Source organism: Scyliorhinus canicula, chromosome 23 (assembly GCF_902713615.1).
Source record: "Scyliorhinus canicula chromosome 23, sScyCan1.1, whole genome shotgun sequence".
Classification (NCBI taxonomy): Eukaryota; Metazoa; Chordata; class Chondrichthyes; order Carcharhiniformes; family Scyliorhinidae; genus Scyliorhinus; species Scyliorhinus canicula.
In genome coordinates this window covers 9,313,822-9,330,840 of record NC_052168.1, presented here as the reverse complement: position 1 = coordinate 9,330,840, position 17,019 = coordinate 9,313,822, and the positions used below count along the sequence as shown (strand labels likewise).

The 17,019-nt window shown below is 49.7% G+C and overlaps 1 protein-coding gene across 2 annotated transcripts in view; it reads left to right on the top strand.

Annotated features, from left to right (window-relative positions):
- The window catches only part of mybpc2a (myosin binding protein Ca), an 80,449-nt gene that overhangs the window by 40,687 nt on the left and 22,743 nt on the right, over positions 1-17,019 (top strand). For both annotated transcript variants that reach the window (XM_038783510.1, XM_038783511.1), the window contains 9 exons: positions 996-1,162; positions 2,503-2,668; positions 3,487-3,593; positions 5,909-5,938; positions 6,999-7,141; positions 13,954-14,113; positions 15,304-15,408; positions 15,787-15,975; positions 16,250-16,384. In XM_038783510.1, coding sequence (XP_038639438.1) covers positions 996-1,162; positions 2,503-2,668; positions 3,487-3,593; positions 5,909-5,938; positions 6,999-7,141; positions 13,954-14,113; positions 15,304-15,408; positions 15,787-15,975; positions 16,250-16,384 — 1,202 coding nt within the window. The remainder of the gene's footprint in view (positions 1-995; positions 1,163-2,502; positions 2,669-3,486; positions 3,594-5,908; positions 5,939-6,998; positions 7,142-13,953; positions 14,114-15,303; positions 15,409-15,786; positions 15,976-16,249; positions 16,385-17,019) is intronic.

Below are 17,019 nucleotides of genomic sequence, written 5' to 3'. Positions count from 1 at the left end.
TGAATCTTCCACCGTCAATGTTCTGGGGTCGCCATTGACCAGAAGCTATACTGGACGAGCCATTGAAATGCTATGGCAATGAGAGCAATTCCGAGGCTGGGAATTCTGTGGCGAGTATTTCAACTCCTGAATCCCCAAAACCCTGTCCAGCTTCTACAAGGCACATGTCGGGAGTGTGATGAGTACTTTGGAGTTTTTTTTTTATTTAAAAGAAATAAATAAATTTAGAGTACCCAATTATTTTTCCAATTAAGGGGCAATTTAGCGCGGCCAATCCACCTACCCTGCACATCTTTTGGGTTGTGGGGGTGAAACCCACGCCGACACGGGGAGAATGTGCAAACTCCTCACGGACAGTGACCCAGAGCCGGGATTCGAACCCGGGTCCTCAGCGCCGTAGGCAGCAATGCTAACCACTGTGCCACCGTGCTGCCCCTCTTTGGAGGTTTTTTTGAGGAATAGATAATGGTGAACCAGTGGATGTGGTATATGTGGATTTTCAGAAATCTTTTGATAAAGTTCCACATAGTGTGCAAAATTAAAGCGAATGGGATTGGATTAATATATTGGCGTGTCTCTCCACTATGATACCGTTGACTCTGAAAGGGGTCTCCATTTCAAACATTGTGAATCCCGACGAGGGTGGGGGCGTGGGGGGAGAATGCGAGGAAGAAAATTTTTACACGACGAGTGGCAATGACCTGGAACTCGGGTGATGGAAGCAGAGAGTGATTTCAGAAGGAAATTGGATGGGCGCTTGAGGGAAATAAACTTTCAGAGATACGGGAGACGTAGTGGAGGAATGGGACGGATTGGATTGCCCGACTGTGATCCAGCACGGGGTTCGTTGGGCCGAATGGCCTCTTTCTGCACCCAGGCCGGAGTGGGGGGGGGGGGGGGGGGGGGGGGGGAGGCAAATAGTATGTTCCTCACAGTGTCGGGGGGGGGGGGGGGGTTACTGATCTCTGACCTTTCCCTCCTTCTTGTCATATTAGGTCAAAGGACGGGGTGGAGTTGAACCGAGAGGATTCCATGAGATTACGCTTTAAGAAGACCGGGAAGAAGCATGTGTTGATCATCAGTGATGCCACCAAGTTGGACGGGGGACGCTACAAGATCATGACAAACGGAGGGCAATCAGAGGCAGATTTGATCGTGGAAGGTACCTCGCAGTGAGCCACTGGTGAATGAAATAGGATTGGGATGGGGGAGGGGCCCAAGGCCAACGAGAAAGGTTCTTGGGGGCCTGGGGGGGGGGGGGGGGGGGGGGGGGGGGTGCGTGGGGAAGGAAGGGCCAAGACAAACATGCAGCCATCTGATTGGCTCTTGGACAGCAGGTTTGTCCAGCAGGTCGTTCAAGAACGAATGGCAGTGCAGTTTCCATAGCGGTCAAAGGAAGGTTTAGTCCAGGTGTTCAGAATTATGGGGGAACGTTTCCATTGGCTGGAGGGACACCAATCAGAGGACACCGATTCGAACCATACTGAGGATGAGAGATAACGGATTGAAGGTAATTGGCGCAAGAACCAAACGTGAGAGATTTGTTTTTTTACGCAGCAGACAGTTAGGATGTTGAGTGCACGGCCTGGAGTGCAGTGGAGGAAGATTCAATCGAGGCTTTCGATAAGGAATTGGACAAACAATTGAAAGGAAAAATTAGGATAGTGGGGGAAACGGACAGGGGCGCACCCGAGTATGTATTGTTGAGGACCAGTACAGAGTCGACAGGTCAAATGGCCTCCTTTGTGCTTTAAACATTGTCGGTTTCTTACCATAGGTTATCCACGTGTAAGCCATCTGAACCTCTTGATTAGGTTGCAACCTTTAACTCACTCGCCCGGGCGGCTGCAGCTACGGCTGGCACCCCGGCCTCTGGGTCACGAGGTGGTGGGTTCAACTCCTGCCCCTGGCCTTGAGCGCAAAAATTCGAAATGGGCGGACCCCTCCAGTGCAGTACTGAGGGTGTGCTGCACCGTCGGGGGTGTGGGGGGGGGGGGGCTCTTTCAGACGAGACGTTAAACCGAGGCCCTCGTTGACCCTCTCAGGTGGCCGCTATTTTGAGGATGACCGGTGCGGTGTGTGTGGGGAGGGCGGGCGCTATCCTTGTTCTTTAATTTTTTTAATTTTTTAAAAATAAATTTAGAGTACCCAATTATTTTTTCCAATTAAGGGGCAATTTAGCGTGTCCAATCCACCTACTCTGCACATTTTTGGGTTGTGGGGGTGAAACCCACGCAGACACGGGGAGAATGTGCAAACTCCACACGGACAGTGACCCAGAGCCGGGATCGAACCTGGGACCTCAGCGCCGTGAGGCGGCTGTGCTAACCACTAGGCCACCGTGCTGCCCTTTCCTTGTTCTTTAATGAGTCAGCTGACAGCAGTGGGAATGGATGCGGAAAGTGGCCACTTCTTGATACGCACAAGGTTCAGTGGCACTGAAGCCGAACTATCTCAGTTGGACCGAGCTGTGTGTGTTTATTGTTTCAATCTGTGTTTTAGACAAGGTCCTCGAGATACTGAAGAGTTTTGCTGACTTGACCCTCAAGGCCTCGGAGCAGGCGGTCTTCAAGTGTGAGGTATCTGACCCCAAGGTGACGGGCAAGTGGCTGAAGAACGGGCACGAGGTCATTCCCAGTAAGCGCGTCCACATCTCTCACATCGGCAGGTAAGTTCTGCCCTGCTCAATGGCACCTCACTGGCTGTATATTGTAATTGCACCTCTTCACCACCCAAACCTCCCCCCAGATTCCACTCCACAAGGTAAGGTTGTAACCACAGAACACCTACAGTGCAGAAGGAGGCCATTTGGCCCATATAGTCTGCACAGACCCTCTGAAAGAATACTCTATGCCCACTCCCCCGCCCAATCGAGGACCAATTTTAGCCTGGCCAATCCACCTACCCTACACATCTTTGCGTCGTGGGGGGGTGAGATCCATGCAGAAACGGGGGGAATGTGCAAACTCCACACGGACAGTGACCCAGAGCCGGGATCGAACCCGGGTCCTCAGCGCCATGAGACAGCAGTGCTAACCGCTACGCCGCTATCCCCGCCACCCCACCCAACCTCCACATCCCTGGACACTAAGGGGCAATTTTAGCCAATGCACCTAACCTGCACATCTTTGAACTGTGGGAGGAAACAGGAGCACCTGGTGGAAACCCACGCAGATACGGGGAGGACATGCAAACTCCGCACAGACAGTCCCCCCAGGCCAGAATTGAACCCGGGTCCCTGACGCCGTGAGGCAGCAGTACTAACCACCACGCTACCGTGCCTTCCTCAGAAGGTTGTTCAACTGTCATGGCCGAGTCATGCCTACTTTAAAGACCAGAATTTTACTTCAAAGTAGCAGTGGTATGATCGCTGATATTCATTGACGTTGTGGCTTTTCGATTGACTCTGCTGTCATTATGTGTGTGCTGATTTGAACCCCCGCTCTTGTAATTTGGACGTTGAGTCATCCCTGTTCCCCTCCACAGGTTTCACAAACTTGTGATTGATGACGTCAAACCAGACGATGAAGCTGATTACACCTTTATTCCAGATGGTTATGCTATCTCTCTCTCTGCCAAGCTCAACTTTTTAGGTACGAGGCACTGATTCACTTCGAGTTTCTATTTTATCGGTTTGTGCACGTACTCATGCTGAGAAGATGCAATAGATGTAGGGCTGTGAGTGCGTGTACTCAGTCGTGTAGACGAGTGTGCTCCAGGCACAGCGCTGCAGTGGCTGGAAGAGGAACTGCAGGGAGCTGCCTGGCATTAAGTCCTGGGAAGCAGAGGCCAAGGGTCTCAGGGCGGGGAGGGTGGGAAATGCCTGTAGAGTTGTGAGGGGGGCAATTGGGGTCTCGGGGAATAAGCTAAGAAGGTGATGGAGGATTGCCTAGGTCACCAGACCGTTATGGAGGGGGGGGGGAGGGGCTACTGCAGGATCCCACCCCCTTCCCACACAAGATAAAACTAATTTGATTTTAGTGCTTTCCCCTCAGAGCAGTAATCCGCCCACCAGCTTAAAAATTGAGGCTGGGCAGAAAATGGCCCCTAAGTGGTCACTGCGTGTTCACTGAAGGGCTTTAATTAGGGCAGGGGTGGACTCCACTCCCAAGGCCCTGCCTGTCCCAGTGTAAACGCACAACCAGATCATGGTGGGTGGGAGTCCAGAGGGAATCCGTCAGGCAATTTAAACCTCCCACCCACCCAACAATATATACAGGACTGTGATTGGATATACACAATATAGACAGGACCATGATTCGGTATGAAGGCAATTTATACAATCCCCTTACTGGGTATAAACACAATATATACAGTACTGTGACTGGATACACACAATATACACAGGATCATGATTCGGTATAAAGGCAATATACACAGGACCCTGACTGGGTATAAACACAATATATACAGTACTGTGACTGGATACACACAATATACACAGGATCATGATTCGGTATAAAGGCAATATACACAGGACCCTGACTGGGTATAAACACAATATATACAGAACTGTGACTGAATACTCACAATATACACAGAATCGTGATTCAGTATAAAGGCAATATCCACAGGACCCTGACTGGGTATAAACATAATATATACAGGACTGTGACTGAATACTCACAATATACACAGAATCGTGATTCGGTATAAAGGCAATATCCACAGGACCCTGACTGGGTATAAACACAATATATACAGGACTATGATTGAGTATAAACACAATATACATAGGAATGTGACTGGATGCACACAATATACACAGGCCTGTGATTGGATACATAGAATATACACAGGATGGTGATTGAATTCACAATGTACACAGGACTATGATTGGCATACACACAATATGTATAAAACTGCGATTTTGTACAGTCACAGGAATGTGATTGGGTATACATGCAATATACACAAGACTGTGATTGGGTATATGCAGGACTGTGATTTGGTATACACACAACATACGCAGGACTGTGATTGGGTATACACATAATATGTGCATGACTGTGGGTATATACACAATGTCCACAGGACTGTGTTTGGGTATACACACATACACAGGACTGTGATTGGGTATAAACACAATATACATAGGACTACAAATAAACCAGAAGTTTACAGGTTATAGCAATAGAGATGATATTAAAAGATCATGGAAGAAGTAATTTTTCAACCTACCAGGTAAAGACTCTGAATCAGGTACTAGTGAAATACTCCATTCCGGTTTTGCAGCTTATTTTGATGAGGGTTAGAATGTGAAAGCGAGGAGGTTTTATTGCAGCTGTACCAAGTCCTGCATAGACCACCACTGGAGTAGTTTGTGAATTCACAACACTGAGCCATAGACTGGTTAGATCGACTTTGGAAGGGGATGCAGTGCATAATCACTAGGGCGTTACCAGGGCTTCAAGGACTGGAATATAAGGAGGGATTACGTAAACTAGGCAAATATTCCCTGGTTTAGCAGTGAATACGGTTAAGGTTTTTGTTAGAATTTTGAAAGGAATTCATGGCGTAGATAGAAATTAATTTCCCAACTGGTGGGGGATGTAGGAAATAACAAGATCAGAGGGCTTTCAGGAGAGAAGCATTTCTTCACGCAAAGTGGGGTCAAAGTGCGAATCTATCTCCCTAAAAGAGCGATAGAGATCTGAGATCAATGGGCTATTGTTATCCGAGAAAATCGAGTGACATTGGCCAAAGTTGGTGGATGGAGTTCCGATACACGACAGCCCGTGATGTCATTGCATGGCAGAACGGGCTCGAGGGGGCTGAATGGCCTCCTTCTTGCCCTATGGTCCTACCCTAGGCTATTGACGATCAACGAATAGGGAGCAAAGCTTTGAATGTTTCGTTTTTAGCTGACCAATTGATTTTCGCTCTCTCTTCATCTTGTGTCTTTCAGAGATCAAAATCGTCTATGTCCCACGTCAAGGTGAGCAAAACTTGGATTTTGTCGCGTCATTGTTCGATTCAAATGTTAAATGTCTGCATTTTAATTTAAACTGAGCCTGGGGGGGGAGGTTACCAAACTCGGCGGTGTAGAGGGATCTGTGTGTTCTGGTACATGAATCAGAAAAGGGTTAGTCATAAGGGTGCAGTAAGAGATTGGGAAGGTTGGCATTTCTCGCGAGGGAATGAAAGTTAGGCCGGGGGGAGCATCTGCTAGGGCTGGGGGGAGTGGTGGGGGGTGGTCAGGGGTGGGCTGTGGGGTCGTGGTTTGCAGGTTAGGTTATGCGCACGGCCGACGTTTGGTTGAAAGGCGCAACCCGTGCAGGTCTTCAGATGTGCGTAAACGCGGCCCGGGACCCGGCCATTCTCGGCATGATCCGCGGGTGGTTCACACGGCGCCGGTGCTAGCCCCTTACCGGAATCGGTGAGGGGTCTGCGCCGATTTTCCTGGCCCGAATCTCCCGCGCAGTCTCCGTTCGAGCCGGCACTTAGCTGCAGACACGGGGGAATTCTGTCCCGGGTCTCCCTTTGAAGCCGGAGATACGGAGAGATTTCCTTTCTGTCCCAGGGTCATTGGTCCGTGGAATTCTCTTTCCCCAGAAAGCAGTGGAGGCTGGGAGTCTATTCAGGAAAAGGTAGATAGATTTTTGACGAGGGAGGTTTTATGGGAGGATGGTGGGGCGGGGAGAATAGGAAGGTGAAACCATTCCCCAATCAGCCATGAATTCACTGAATGGTGGATCAGACTGGGAAGAGTTCCTGCTCTTGGGTCTGATGCTTCCACGTCTTGTCTACTGCAAGACCTCTGTCCCAAGGTAACGATACAATTTTCATTATGAATGGTAGGTTTCTTGAAAGTGAGACCTGCTCCCCCATTGCCTGTCTGTCAAGCCCTCTGTTTCTGTTTCCCTCTCTTGTGTGCATCCATCTTAGTGTCTTTCTTTCTCTATCTATTTTTCCCCCTCTTTTCCTCTTTGGGATATGATCTCTCTCTCTCTCCCTCTCTTCCCCCATATCTAAACGTTTATTTCTTTGCCACACAGAGCCTCCCAAGATCCACCTTGACTGCACAGGAAGTGTGGTTTCCCATAACACCATTGTTGTGATTGCGGGTAACAAGTTACGACTGGACGTTGATGCAAGTGGAGAACCTCCTCCAACTGTTGCCTGGTTCAAGTCAGATCAGGTAGGCTTTTCTAGTTGTACGCCCCCGGATTGTTCTCGTGGCAATTAACTCCTTCGTCTTTTTTATTATTTGTCTCATTCGCCGCTCTCGAGATGCCTGCCTCCTGGTCCTACAGACAAGCAGCCATCTGCTTCTTGTGACATCCAATCTTCTGGTCCTCCAGACGTCTGCCTATTGGAGGTTCAGACACGCGCCTTCCAGTCCACCAAAAAAACACCCTGCGGTCCTCCGCATAGCCGCCCTCTGGGCGGCTGCCCTCTGGCCCTCGGGGCAGCTCTCTATGCACAAGGCAGACAAACTCAGAGGGGAGGAAAGGGGGTAAAAAAAATATATAAGTAAAAGATGAAAAGAGCCGTCATTTCGAATGGGTGTTTCCAGCAGCTCGCTCCTCTTCACACTTTGCTTCCGTTCAAGGTTTGGAACGTAGATTACTTCAGGCCTCTAGTTTCAGGAATACAGCACTCACAGCCTTTCTGGAAAGAGAGAGAGAGAGGACCATGTCCTTCCCCTGAGTGTCCAGGATTCAAAACGGAGCTCCTTGGGTCTCTGAAAATCATTCCACTCTGAGAGGAGCCAATCACCACCTGTTACCAGGCAGAATACAACCTTTTGGCCAATTCATTGACCTCCAGCCAACCAATCAAAGAGCCCCACCCCTTCTCTCTCTCTCTGGTGCCGAAAGGTCTGAAGCAAACCAGCAGAGTGGAAAAGTTTAGAGTACCTAATTATTTTATTTTACAATTAAGGGGCAATTTAGCGTGGCCAATCCCACCTAACCTGCACATCTTTTGGGTTGTGGGGGCGAAACCCACACAGACACGGGGAGAATGTGCAAACTCCACACGGACAGTGACCCAGGGCCGGGATCGAACCCAGGTCCTCAGTGCCATAGGCAGCAGCACTAACCACTGCGCCACCGTGCCACCCTTCTACAGCTTGACTTAAAGATACATGTCCATGAATCACCCGTGGATCAAAAATGGTAACGGCAAAAATAAAATAAAGGAGAAATAGGAAATAAGCAGGAAGGACCCGTACAAAAGTGTCAGGACTGCTGACACTTTAACTCAGTGCAATGATAAAAAAGCAATTACACTTCGGGTCACCACAAGTAGATAGCACTGTGGCTTCACAGCGGCAGGGTTCCAGGTTTGATTCCCCGCTGGGTCACTGTCTGTTCTTCCTGTGTCTGCGTGGGTTTCCTCCGGGTGCTCCGGTTTCCTCCCACAGTCCAATGATGTGCAGGTTAGGTGGATTGGCCGTCATAAATTGCCCTTAGTGACGAGGTTGGGAGGAGCTATTGGGTTACGGGGATAGGGTGGAAGTGAGGGCTTAAGTGGTCGGTGCAGACGCGATGGGCCGAATGGCCTCCTGCTGCACTGTATGTTCTATGTTCTACTTAGGGTTGCATTCTGCTGCCCAGCATTATATTTTTAAAATATTAATTTAGAATACCCCATTCATTTTTTCCAACTGAGGGGCAATTTAGCGTGGCCAATCCACCTACCCTGCACATCTTTGGGTTGAGGGGGCGAAACCCACGCAGACACGGGGAGAATGTGCAAACTCCACACGGACAGTGACCCAAAGCTGGGATCGAACCTGGGACCTCGGCGCCGTGAAGCAGTAGTGCTAACCGCTGTGCCACCGTGCTGCCCTCTACCCAGCATTATTGAAAATCCTTACACATACCACCACTGTCCCAGAAGGTATATTGAGTACTATACTGATTTAGCCCCTGAGGAATCAAAGCTGGGTAATGCCAGATTTGTACATCTCAATATGACACCGTGCAACGTCCCACTCCAGCAACATGGACTCAAAAACTTGGCTGACACGTCCAGTGTAGTATTGGGGATTGCCAGAGGCACCATCCTTTGGATGAGCAATTCAAGCAAGGCCCCGTCATATCATAGAATTTACAGTACAGAAGGAGGCCATTTGGCCCATCGGGTCAGAAAGAAACTATGTCATCGGCTCTATTTCGAAGAGCAGGGGATCCCACTTTGGTGCCCTATCCAGAATTTATCCCCCTGTATAAGTTATTGAAAAACAGACGATCCCATTGACTAGCACACTGTTGCTTCTGGGAGCTTGAGGGGGAAATTTGGTTCTGTATTCCCTACAGGGACTACATTTCAAAAGTTCCTCTGTGCCGGTGAAGTGTTATTGTCATGTGAAAGTACCTTTAAGAAATGAGTGTTTATAAATGGGTATGGATATGAATATCTGTAGTGAGAGTACCTTTAAGAAATGGGTGTTTACTACTGCAGTGATGTCAGAGAGTGGGTGGAGCTGGGCTCTCTGTCAGCTTTTTACTTTCCCTTTAGGCTTTTTGCTGCAGGGTGGAAATGGTTTCATTTTAGTTTTGGAGAAGCTGCAATCACAGCAGGATGTGTGTGAATCTCTGCCAGGTTATGAATGTCCATTTGCTGATTTAAACGTGGTAACTGTTCTCAGTAGTGAAGTTAAGCCTGATGTCTTTCTGTATAAAGGTGTTTTTAAGTCTTATGGATGTTAAAAGGAAAGTAGGAATTACTTAGTGTTGCATTCTTTGGGGGTTGTATTTGAATTGATGGTTGCTAAGATAAGGGCAGCACGGTAGCATGGTGGTTAGCATAAATGCTTCATAGCTCCAGGGTCCCAGGTTCGATTCCCGGCTGGGTCACTGTCTGTGCGGAGTCTGCACGTCCTCCCCGTGTGTGCGTTGGTTTTCTCCGGGTGCTCCGGTTTCCTCCCACAGTCCAAAGATGTGCGGGTTAGGTGGATTGGCCATGCTAAATTGCCCGTAGTGTCCTAAAAAAGTAAGGTTAAGGGGGGGTTCTTGGGTTACGGGTATAGGGTGGATACATGGGTTTGAGTAGGGTGATCATTGCTCGGCACAACATCGAGGGCCGAAGGGCCTGTTCTGTGCTGTACTGTTCTATGTTCACTGTATGTTTTAAAAAGGTTAACTTGAGTTCATGGAATAAACATTGTTTTTCTTTCAAAAATACTTTTCCATTTCTGCTGTACCACGCCTGTAGAGTGGGCCGTGTGCTCCCCATACCATAATCTATTAAAAGTTGTGGGTCATGTGAACTCCATGGTACACTTTGGGGTTCTCTAAACCCTGTCCCATAACACTATGGAGAACTACGAATGGCGCTATATGGATGTCGGTCTTTCTTTCTGTCTCTTCAAAGATGAATTTATGTATGAAACAGCAATTTTCTATCTGTCGGAACTAAGTTTGTGAGTCACCATTAATAGGCTGCACCTAACATTGATTCTGGGAGTAAAAGTGTCTATTGCTCATTAACACAATGACCCACTTCTGCTGCTACACCTCTTAACTTAACAGGAGAAACATGCCAATTTACCTGTTTGGCAAAGCTCTGCAATTTCACAGCATTGAGCCTGGCAGCACAGGCCGGAAGGGATGGGCACTTTGAGACTTGGGCGGGAGAGGATATCAAATTGGCTGCACATTTGCACCAAGTACTTCACAGTCATCTCCAATGTGGTAGTGGGGAATAGTTGGCAGCCACCCTCATTGCTTAGCTCAGTACTTTTCGTCGAGTTGGGCAGGGTGGCACAGTGGTCAGCACTGCGGCCTCACAGCGACAGAGACCCGGGTTCAATTCCCACCACGGTTGACCGACTGTGTGGAGTTTGCACGTTCTCCCCCGTGTCTGGTTGGGTTTCCCCTTTGTGTCCAAAGGTGTGCAGGTTCGGTGAGGGTTACAAGGATAGGGGAGTGTCGCGAGGCTCGGTAGGGTGCTCTTTCAGAGGGTCAGTGCAGGTACGATGGGCCGAATGGCCTCCTTCTGCACTGCAGCAGTTCTGCGATTCCTCTGCTGGCTGCAAAGGTGGCTAGGGCCTGGACATTCTTCCCGCAGAAACCATGATTCAGTGAACGACAGTCTTGTCTGGCAAGCAGTGGGATCCTGGATTCAGGTCCCACCCGAGAAACACGAGAATCTAATCAAGGTCGATGCTCCCAGTGCAGCACTGAGGGAGCGTCATGTTAGTCTTTCAAATGCGCCAAAGTCTCATCTCCCCAGTGTTATGGGCCAGGGTTTAGGAAACTCCAACTTATATCATGGAGTTCATCTGACCTACAACAGCTTATCGATTCTGGTTGCGATTAGCACAAGGGCCTGCCGTTCAAGCACTTTTTAAAAATAAATTTAGATTAGCCAATTATTTATTTATTTTTTCCAATTAAGGGGTAATTTAGCGTGGCCAATCCACCTACTCTGCACATTTTTGGGTTGTGGGGGCAAAACCCACGCAGACACGGGGAGAATGTGCAAACTCCACACGGACAGTGACCCAGAGCCGGGATGGAACCTGGAACCTCAGCGCCGTGAGGCGGTTGTGCTAACCACTAGGCCACCGTCCTGCCCTCGTTCAAGCACTTTTGATCAAAAACAAGCATTATTCTACAAATTTAGTTAAAAGTTTTATAAAAACGCACAGTAAGCATTCTTATCAACTGTACACATAAATGCCCCACGCAGCTTCAGGAATCTGTATCACCCTTAATAAATTCCCCCCTTTAACTGTTCCAATTTAATAACAAGATCCCACAAACCAGTGACCCCTTTTGAAAGGTGTGGCCCAGCACACAGCACTCAAGACCTGGTGTGGATGCTCTTGTTTCCTTTCCAAAACAGTAGATTTGTATTCCTTCCAGACAGCAATTATTTCCTTTAAGTTATCAAGTATCCTGGGAACAGCTTTCAAACTGAAGACATGGAGACACGCCTTCTCTTTCTGAGCGCAACAGCCAAATGTGAAAACGAAAGTAAAACCCAGAGCCACAGCCCAGCTCCACCCACATAATTACATCACTGAAGCCACGTGAGAAGACAAAAACATTTCTTTTTTTTCAACAAACAATTTTATTGAGGTATTTTTAGGCATTGTAAATAGTTACGGAGAACAAAAATGTGCAAACCTCAACTTAAAACCAATACTTCAATCAAACCACACTGCACATGCCCGCTCCTCTGCCATAGACACTACCCGCCTATTTATCCCTCCTACGCTACTCTAATCTCCCCCCCCCTCCTTCCTCCCCCCCCCCCCACCCCACCCCCCACCCCCCCCCCCCCCCCCCCCGCTGCTGACGTTCACTCTCCCGCGAAGAAGTCGATGAAGTTGCCACCTTCGGCCGAACCCCAGTACAGATCCCTCAAGGTGAACTTAATTTTTTCCACACCCAGAAAACTGGCCACGTCCGACAGCCAGTCTTCGGGGGTTTTGAGTCCCTCAACGACAAAAACATTTCTTAAAGGAGCACTCCCATGGCACCAGATAAAAGATCCCACAGTGCAGCCAGACACCTCTAATATCTTACCGTGGCTGATGGTTACCTGGCCTCTGAACTTACATTTCTGCAGCACCTTTCACAATCTTAAGTTACCCCCCCCCCAAAAACATTGTCGCAGTCAATTATGTTGGTGACCATCGGAGGGGTGTTAAAAGAGGCAGCCATCTTGCGCACAGCAAGCTCCCACACACAGCAGTGTGATAATGACCAAATAATTTGTTGTTTTTTTTTAGGGATGTCTCCTGAGGGGTAGATGTTGGTTGGGACACCAGCGACAACTCCCCTGTCTTCTTCCAAAGTGGTGCCTGCATGGGGATCTTGTAGGCCCACCCGAGGGGGAAGCCTGAGCTCAGTTTGATGTCTCAGTTGAAATACGACACTCCGATGGCACAGCACTGGGATTGGGAGTGACGGCCTTCGACTTCTTTTCACCAAAGGCCCTGGAATGGAAGTTGAACCCCCCCCCCCCCCCCCCCCCCCCCGCCGGCCGGCCAAATCAGACATACTGCCCACTGAACCACGACCGATATTGTAATACTAATAATTTTTATTTTTTAAGATAAATTTAGAGTACCCAATTCTTTTTTCCCAATTAAGGGGCAATTTAGCGTGGCCAATTAACCTACTCTGCACATCTTTGGGTTGTGGGGGCAAAACACACGCTAACACGGGGAGAATGTGCAAACTCCACACGGGACAGTGACCCAGAGCCGGGATCGAACCTGGGACCTCGGCACCGCGAGGCAGCAGGGCTAACCCACTGTGCCACCGCGCTGCACGTAATACTAGTAATAATCTTTATTGTCACAAGTAGGCTTACATTTATACTGCAATGAAGTTACTGTGGAAAATCCCCTCGTCGCCACATTCCGGCGCCTGTTCGGGTACACGGCGGGAGAATTTTGAATGGCCAATCCACCTAACCTGCACACCTTTGGACTGTGGGAGGGAAACCGGAGCACCCGGAGGAAACCCACGCACACACGGGGAGAACATGCAGATTGTGCACAGACAGTGACCCAGGCCGGGCTTCGAACCCGGGACCCTGGCGCTGTGAAGCAACAGTGCTAACCACCGTGCTGCCGTGAGTCTGCCGTTTTGAGGCTCCGTGGGTGGGACTATCCACCCAAACTCCCCAGGATGTGTTTCCCAGTGGTGACGGCAGCTTGACATTGGCCGGTGGTGGGATTTTCCAGCCCATCCCTCCAGCAGGATCTTCCAGGTCCTGGCGAAGTCCAAGGCCATTTGTGTTGCTTGCCAGCCACGCCGCAGGGGAGGGGATGGAGGGGGATGGAGGGGGGTGGGGGAGGGGGGGGGGGAGGTGTAAGGAAGAGAAGGGCGGCCAGAGGATCACGCCCAACGAATCCCACTTTGGCCGAGCGGTGAGCCTGGGGACTCCGTGAGTCTAGCAAAGCGGCATCTAACTAATGACACGGCAGAGCCACAGGGAGAGAATCCTTCCTTTGGTCTTATTCATTATTTTCACGCCTAGGAATTCACGCAGCAAACTGGACGTGTGCAGATTGAGACAAAGAATAACTTTAGCAGTTTGCTGATAGAAGAAGCGATGAGAGAGGATGAGGCAAAATACAACATCCTGGTCCGGAACCCATCCGGCGAAGACAAGGCCGTCATCTTCCTCAAAGTTGTCGGTAGGTGGGGATGGGTAACGGGGCCGGTGGGTGAGACGAGCCTGGGGGTTTCAGAAACGAAGAATGAAACCCTGATCGGGAGAGAGAGCGGCGAAGTGGACCCAGCTGTTCATTCGCCGCTCAGTCCAGCTTTTGGAGAAACTCTTTTAACGAAAAGGAAGTCGCGCGGCAGAAAATCTGCCTCCCCTCACGTTCTCACCCCGTGGTGGAGGCATTAATTCCGGAGGCGGCCGATGAACCTGCATCTTCGGCGACATAAATCGCTGAAGTTAGTCGATGATCTCGCCCCGTTTTGGGATCAGAGGTTATGGGGAGAAAGCAGGATTAGGCTATTGAGTTGGATGATCGGCCATGATGGTGATGAATGGCGGAGCAGCTCGAAGGGCCAAAAGGCCTCCTCCTGCTCCTATCTTCTACGTATCTATGTCTTCTTCGGTCAGCTCTGGTCTAGAAATAATGGAAGATGAAATGAAATGAAATGAAAATCGCTTATTGTCACGAGTAGACTTCAATGAAGTTACTGTGAAAAGCCCCTAGTCGCCACATTCCGGCGCCTGTCAGGGGAGGCTGTTACGAGAATCGAACCATGCTGCTGGCCTGCTTGGTCTACTTTAAAAGCCAGCGATTTAGCCCAGTGGGCTAAACAGATGGTCCTACAGATAACAGAAAGGACACTGCGAATTACTTTCAGGAAAAGTGGGTTCCTGCCCCCCCCCCCCCTATCTATGCCTCTCATACACACCCACCGTTCTCTCCTGCTACCTTTCTGCAGCAGTTGGACAAGGTGCTGGATCACTTCAAAAAGCAGTCCGGAATAAGATGTAGGCCAGGCTCGGTAAGGATAGCAGATTCCCTTCCTGAGAGAAACTATGGTCGGTTTTTGACAACGACCTAATAGTTTATGCTCACCCTCAAGGGACTATTTTTTTTTTAAACGGCTGAGTTTTATTAATTAATTGAATTGAAATTTCCTCAGCGGTGATTTGAACAAGTGTCTGGAGCGTTAAATCCAGGATTACTGCTCCGTTAATGTTGACATTTTGCTGCAATTCCCAATCCATTGTCCCATCGGCTCGTAGCTATATTCAGGGTAGTTTTGGGGGCTCAGTTAACTATTAAATGGAAATCTCTCGTCAGCCGTTGTGTTGGAACGGGTGAGCAATAATGGATGACGGCCCTCTGTGTTACAGATGCCCCCGATCCTCCGGAGAACGTCAAGATCATTGGCATTGGAGAGGACTGGTGCACAGCAGGATGGGACGTTCCTCCCTACGATGGTGGCCAGCCCGTTACAGGTACGTCTATGTCCCCAGGTGAGGTTCACTGGGTGGTTGTCCATCCAAGATTTTTGTCAATCAAATGGGGGAGAAGAAGAAAGAAGCCGGAGACGATTCTTCTTTGTTGGAATTTAGTGGAACCCCCTACAGTACAGAAGGAGGCCATTCAGCCCATCGAGTCAGTAAACCCATGTCGGGGAAAGACCGGCTCCATATTTCCCCTTGGCTCAGTGGATGAGCAGTGAATTTGCAAGAAATTCTGGTCCGTACGGGTAGAGGGGCATTTCTCTGGTCTGTTTTCCAGGGAGGGTCCATATTATGAGGAGGTGAAGTGGGAAGGCCCATTGTTTGCTCCGTAGTCTCGAAGGAACGTTTATTCTTTGCCTCTACCTGCAGGCTACCTACTGGAGAGGAAAAAGAAGACGAGCACGAGGTGGATGAAGCTGAACTTTGAACCACTGCAGGCCACGACCTTCACTGCCAGCCGGATGATAGAGGGCTGCGCTTACGAGATGCGTGTGTATGCTGTGAATGGGATTGGCATGTCACAGCCTAGCATGTCTTCAAGGACTTTCATGCCACTAGGTGGGTACAGGGCAGCATTGGCATTCTGTCAGCAACTGAGACGGGGGGGGGGGGGGGGGGGGGTGTCAGCCCAATTGAGATCTTTAGGAATCTTCCCCCCCCCCCCCCCCCCCCCACCTTCCAGCCCGTCCTGGGTTACCGTGCTGCGGGAGGCTTGGCGTTTGCGTCGGTGCCAAGGAGGATCGCTGGCACAGAAATGCTACGGTTGTGATTCCCCCGCGACAGATTGCCGAACCGGGCCTGCCGCTAAGCGTTCTCTTTTGTGCCTCTCCAGCTGTGCCCGGTGAGCCAATGCACCTGTGTGTTGAAGATGTCACCGACTCCACCACCACCCTGAAGTGGAGAATGCCCGAACGGATTGGTGCCGGCGGACTGGATGGATACCTGATCGAATATTCGAAGGAAGGCTGTAAGTAGCAGACATTTTGCTGATTCCGTGACAGAATCTTCACCCCGCTATGGGAGCGAGAATGGGCGGGGGGGGGGGGGGGGCGCAGGCTCGGGATTCTCAGCTGCTGGGAGGCAGGTCATGCTGCAGGTATTATCCTGCCCTGGGCCGTTTTTCCCAGAGGCGGGACTGGGGTGAAAGAGCTCGGAAGCAGCGGGTCGCCAATTATCTGAGCTGATTGGAATTCTCCCAGGGCTCCCCCTCCAAAATGGTGGCAAGGCAGCTGCGGCCATTTTAGAAATTTAAACATTTCTGAAGTTTTCAAGAGATGGAGGTTCTCTCTCGTTTTCTCTCTCTCGCTCTCTCTCGTTCCCTCTCGTTCTCTCTCTCGTTCTCTCTCTCATTCTCTATCTCTTTCTCTCGTTTACTCTCTCTCCTCTCTCTCATTTTCTCTCTCTCTCGTTCCCCCTCGTTCTCTCTCTCTCACTCTCTCGTTCTCTCTCTCATTCTCTATCTCTTTCTGTCTCGTTTTCTCTCTCTCTCGTTTTCTCTCTCTCATTTACTCTCTCTCTCGTTTTCTCTCTCGTTCTCTCTCTCTTTCTGTCTCGTTTTCTCTCTCTCTCTCAGTTTCTCTCTCTCATTTACTCTGTCTCGTT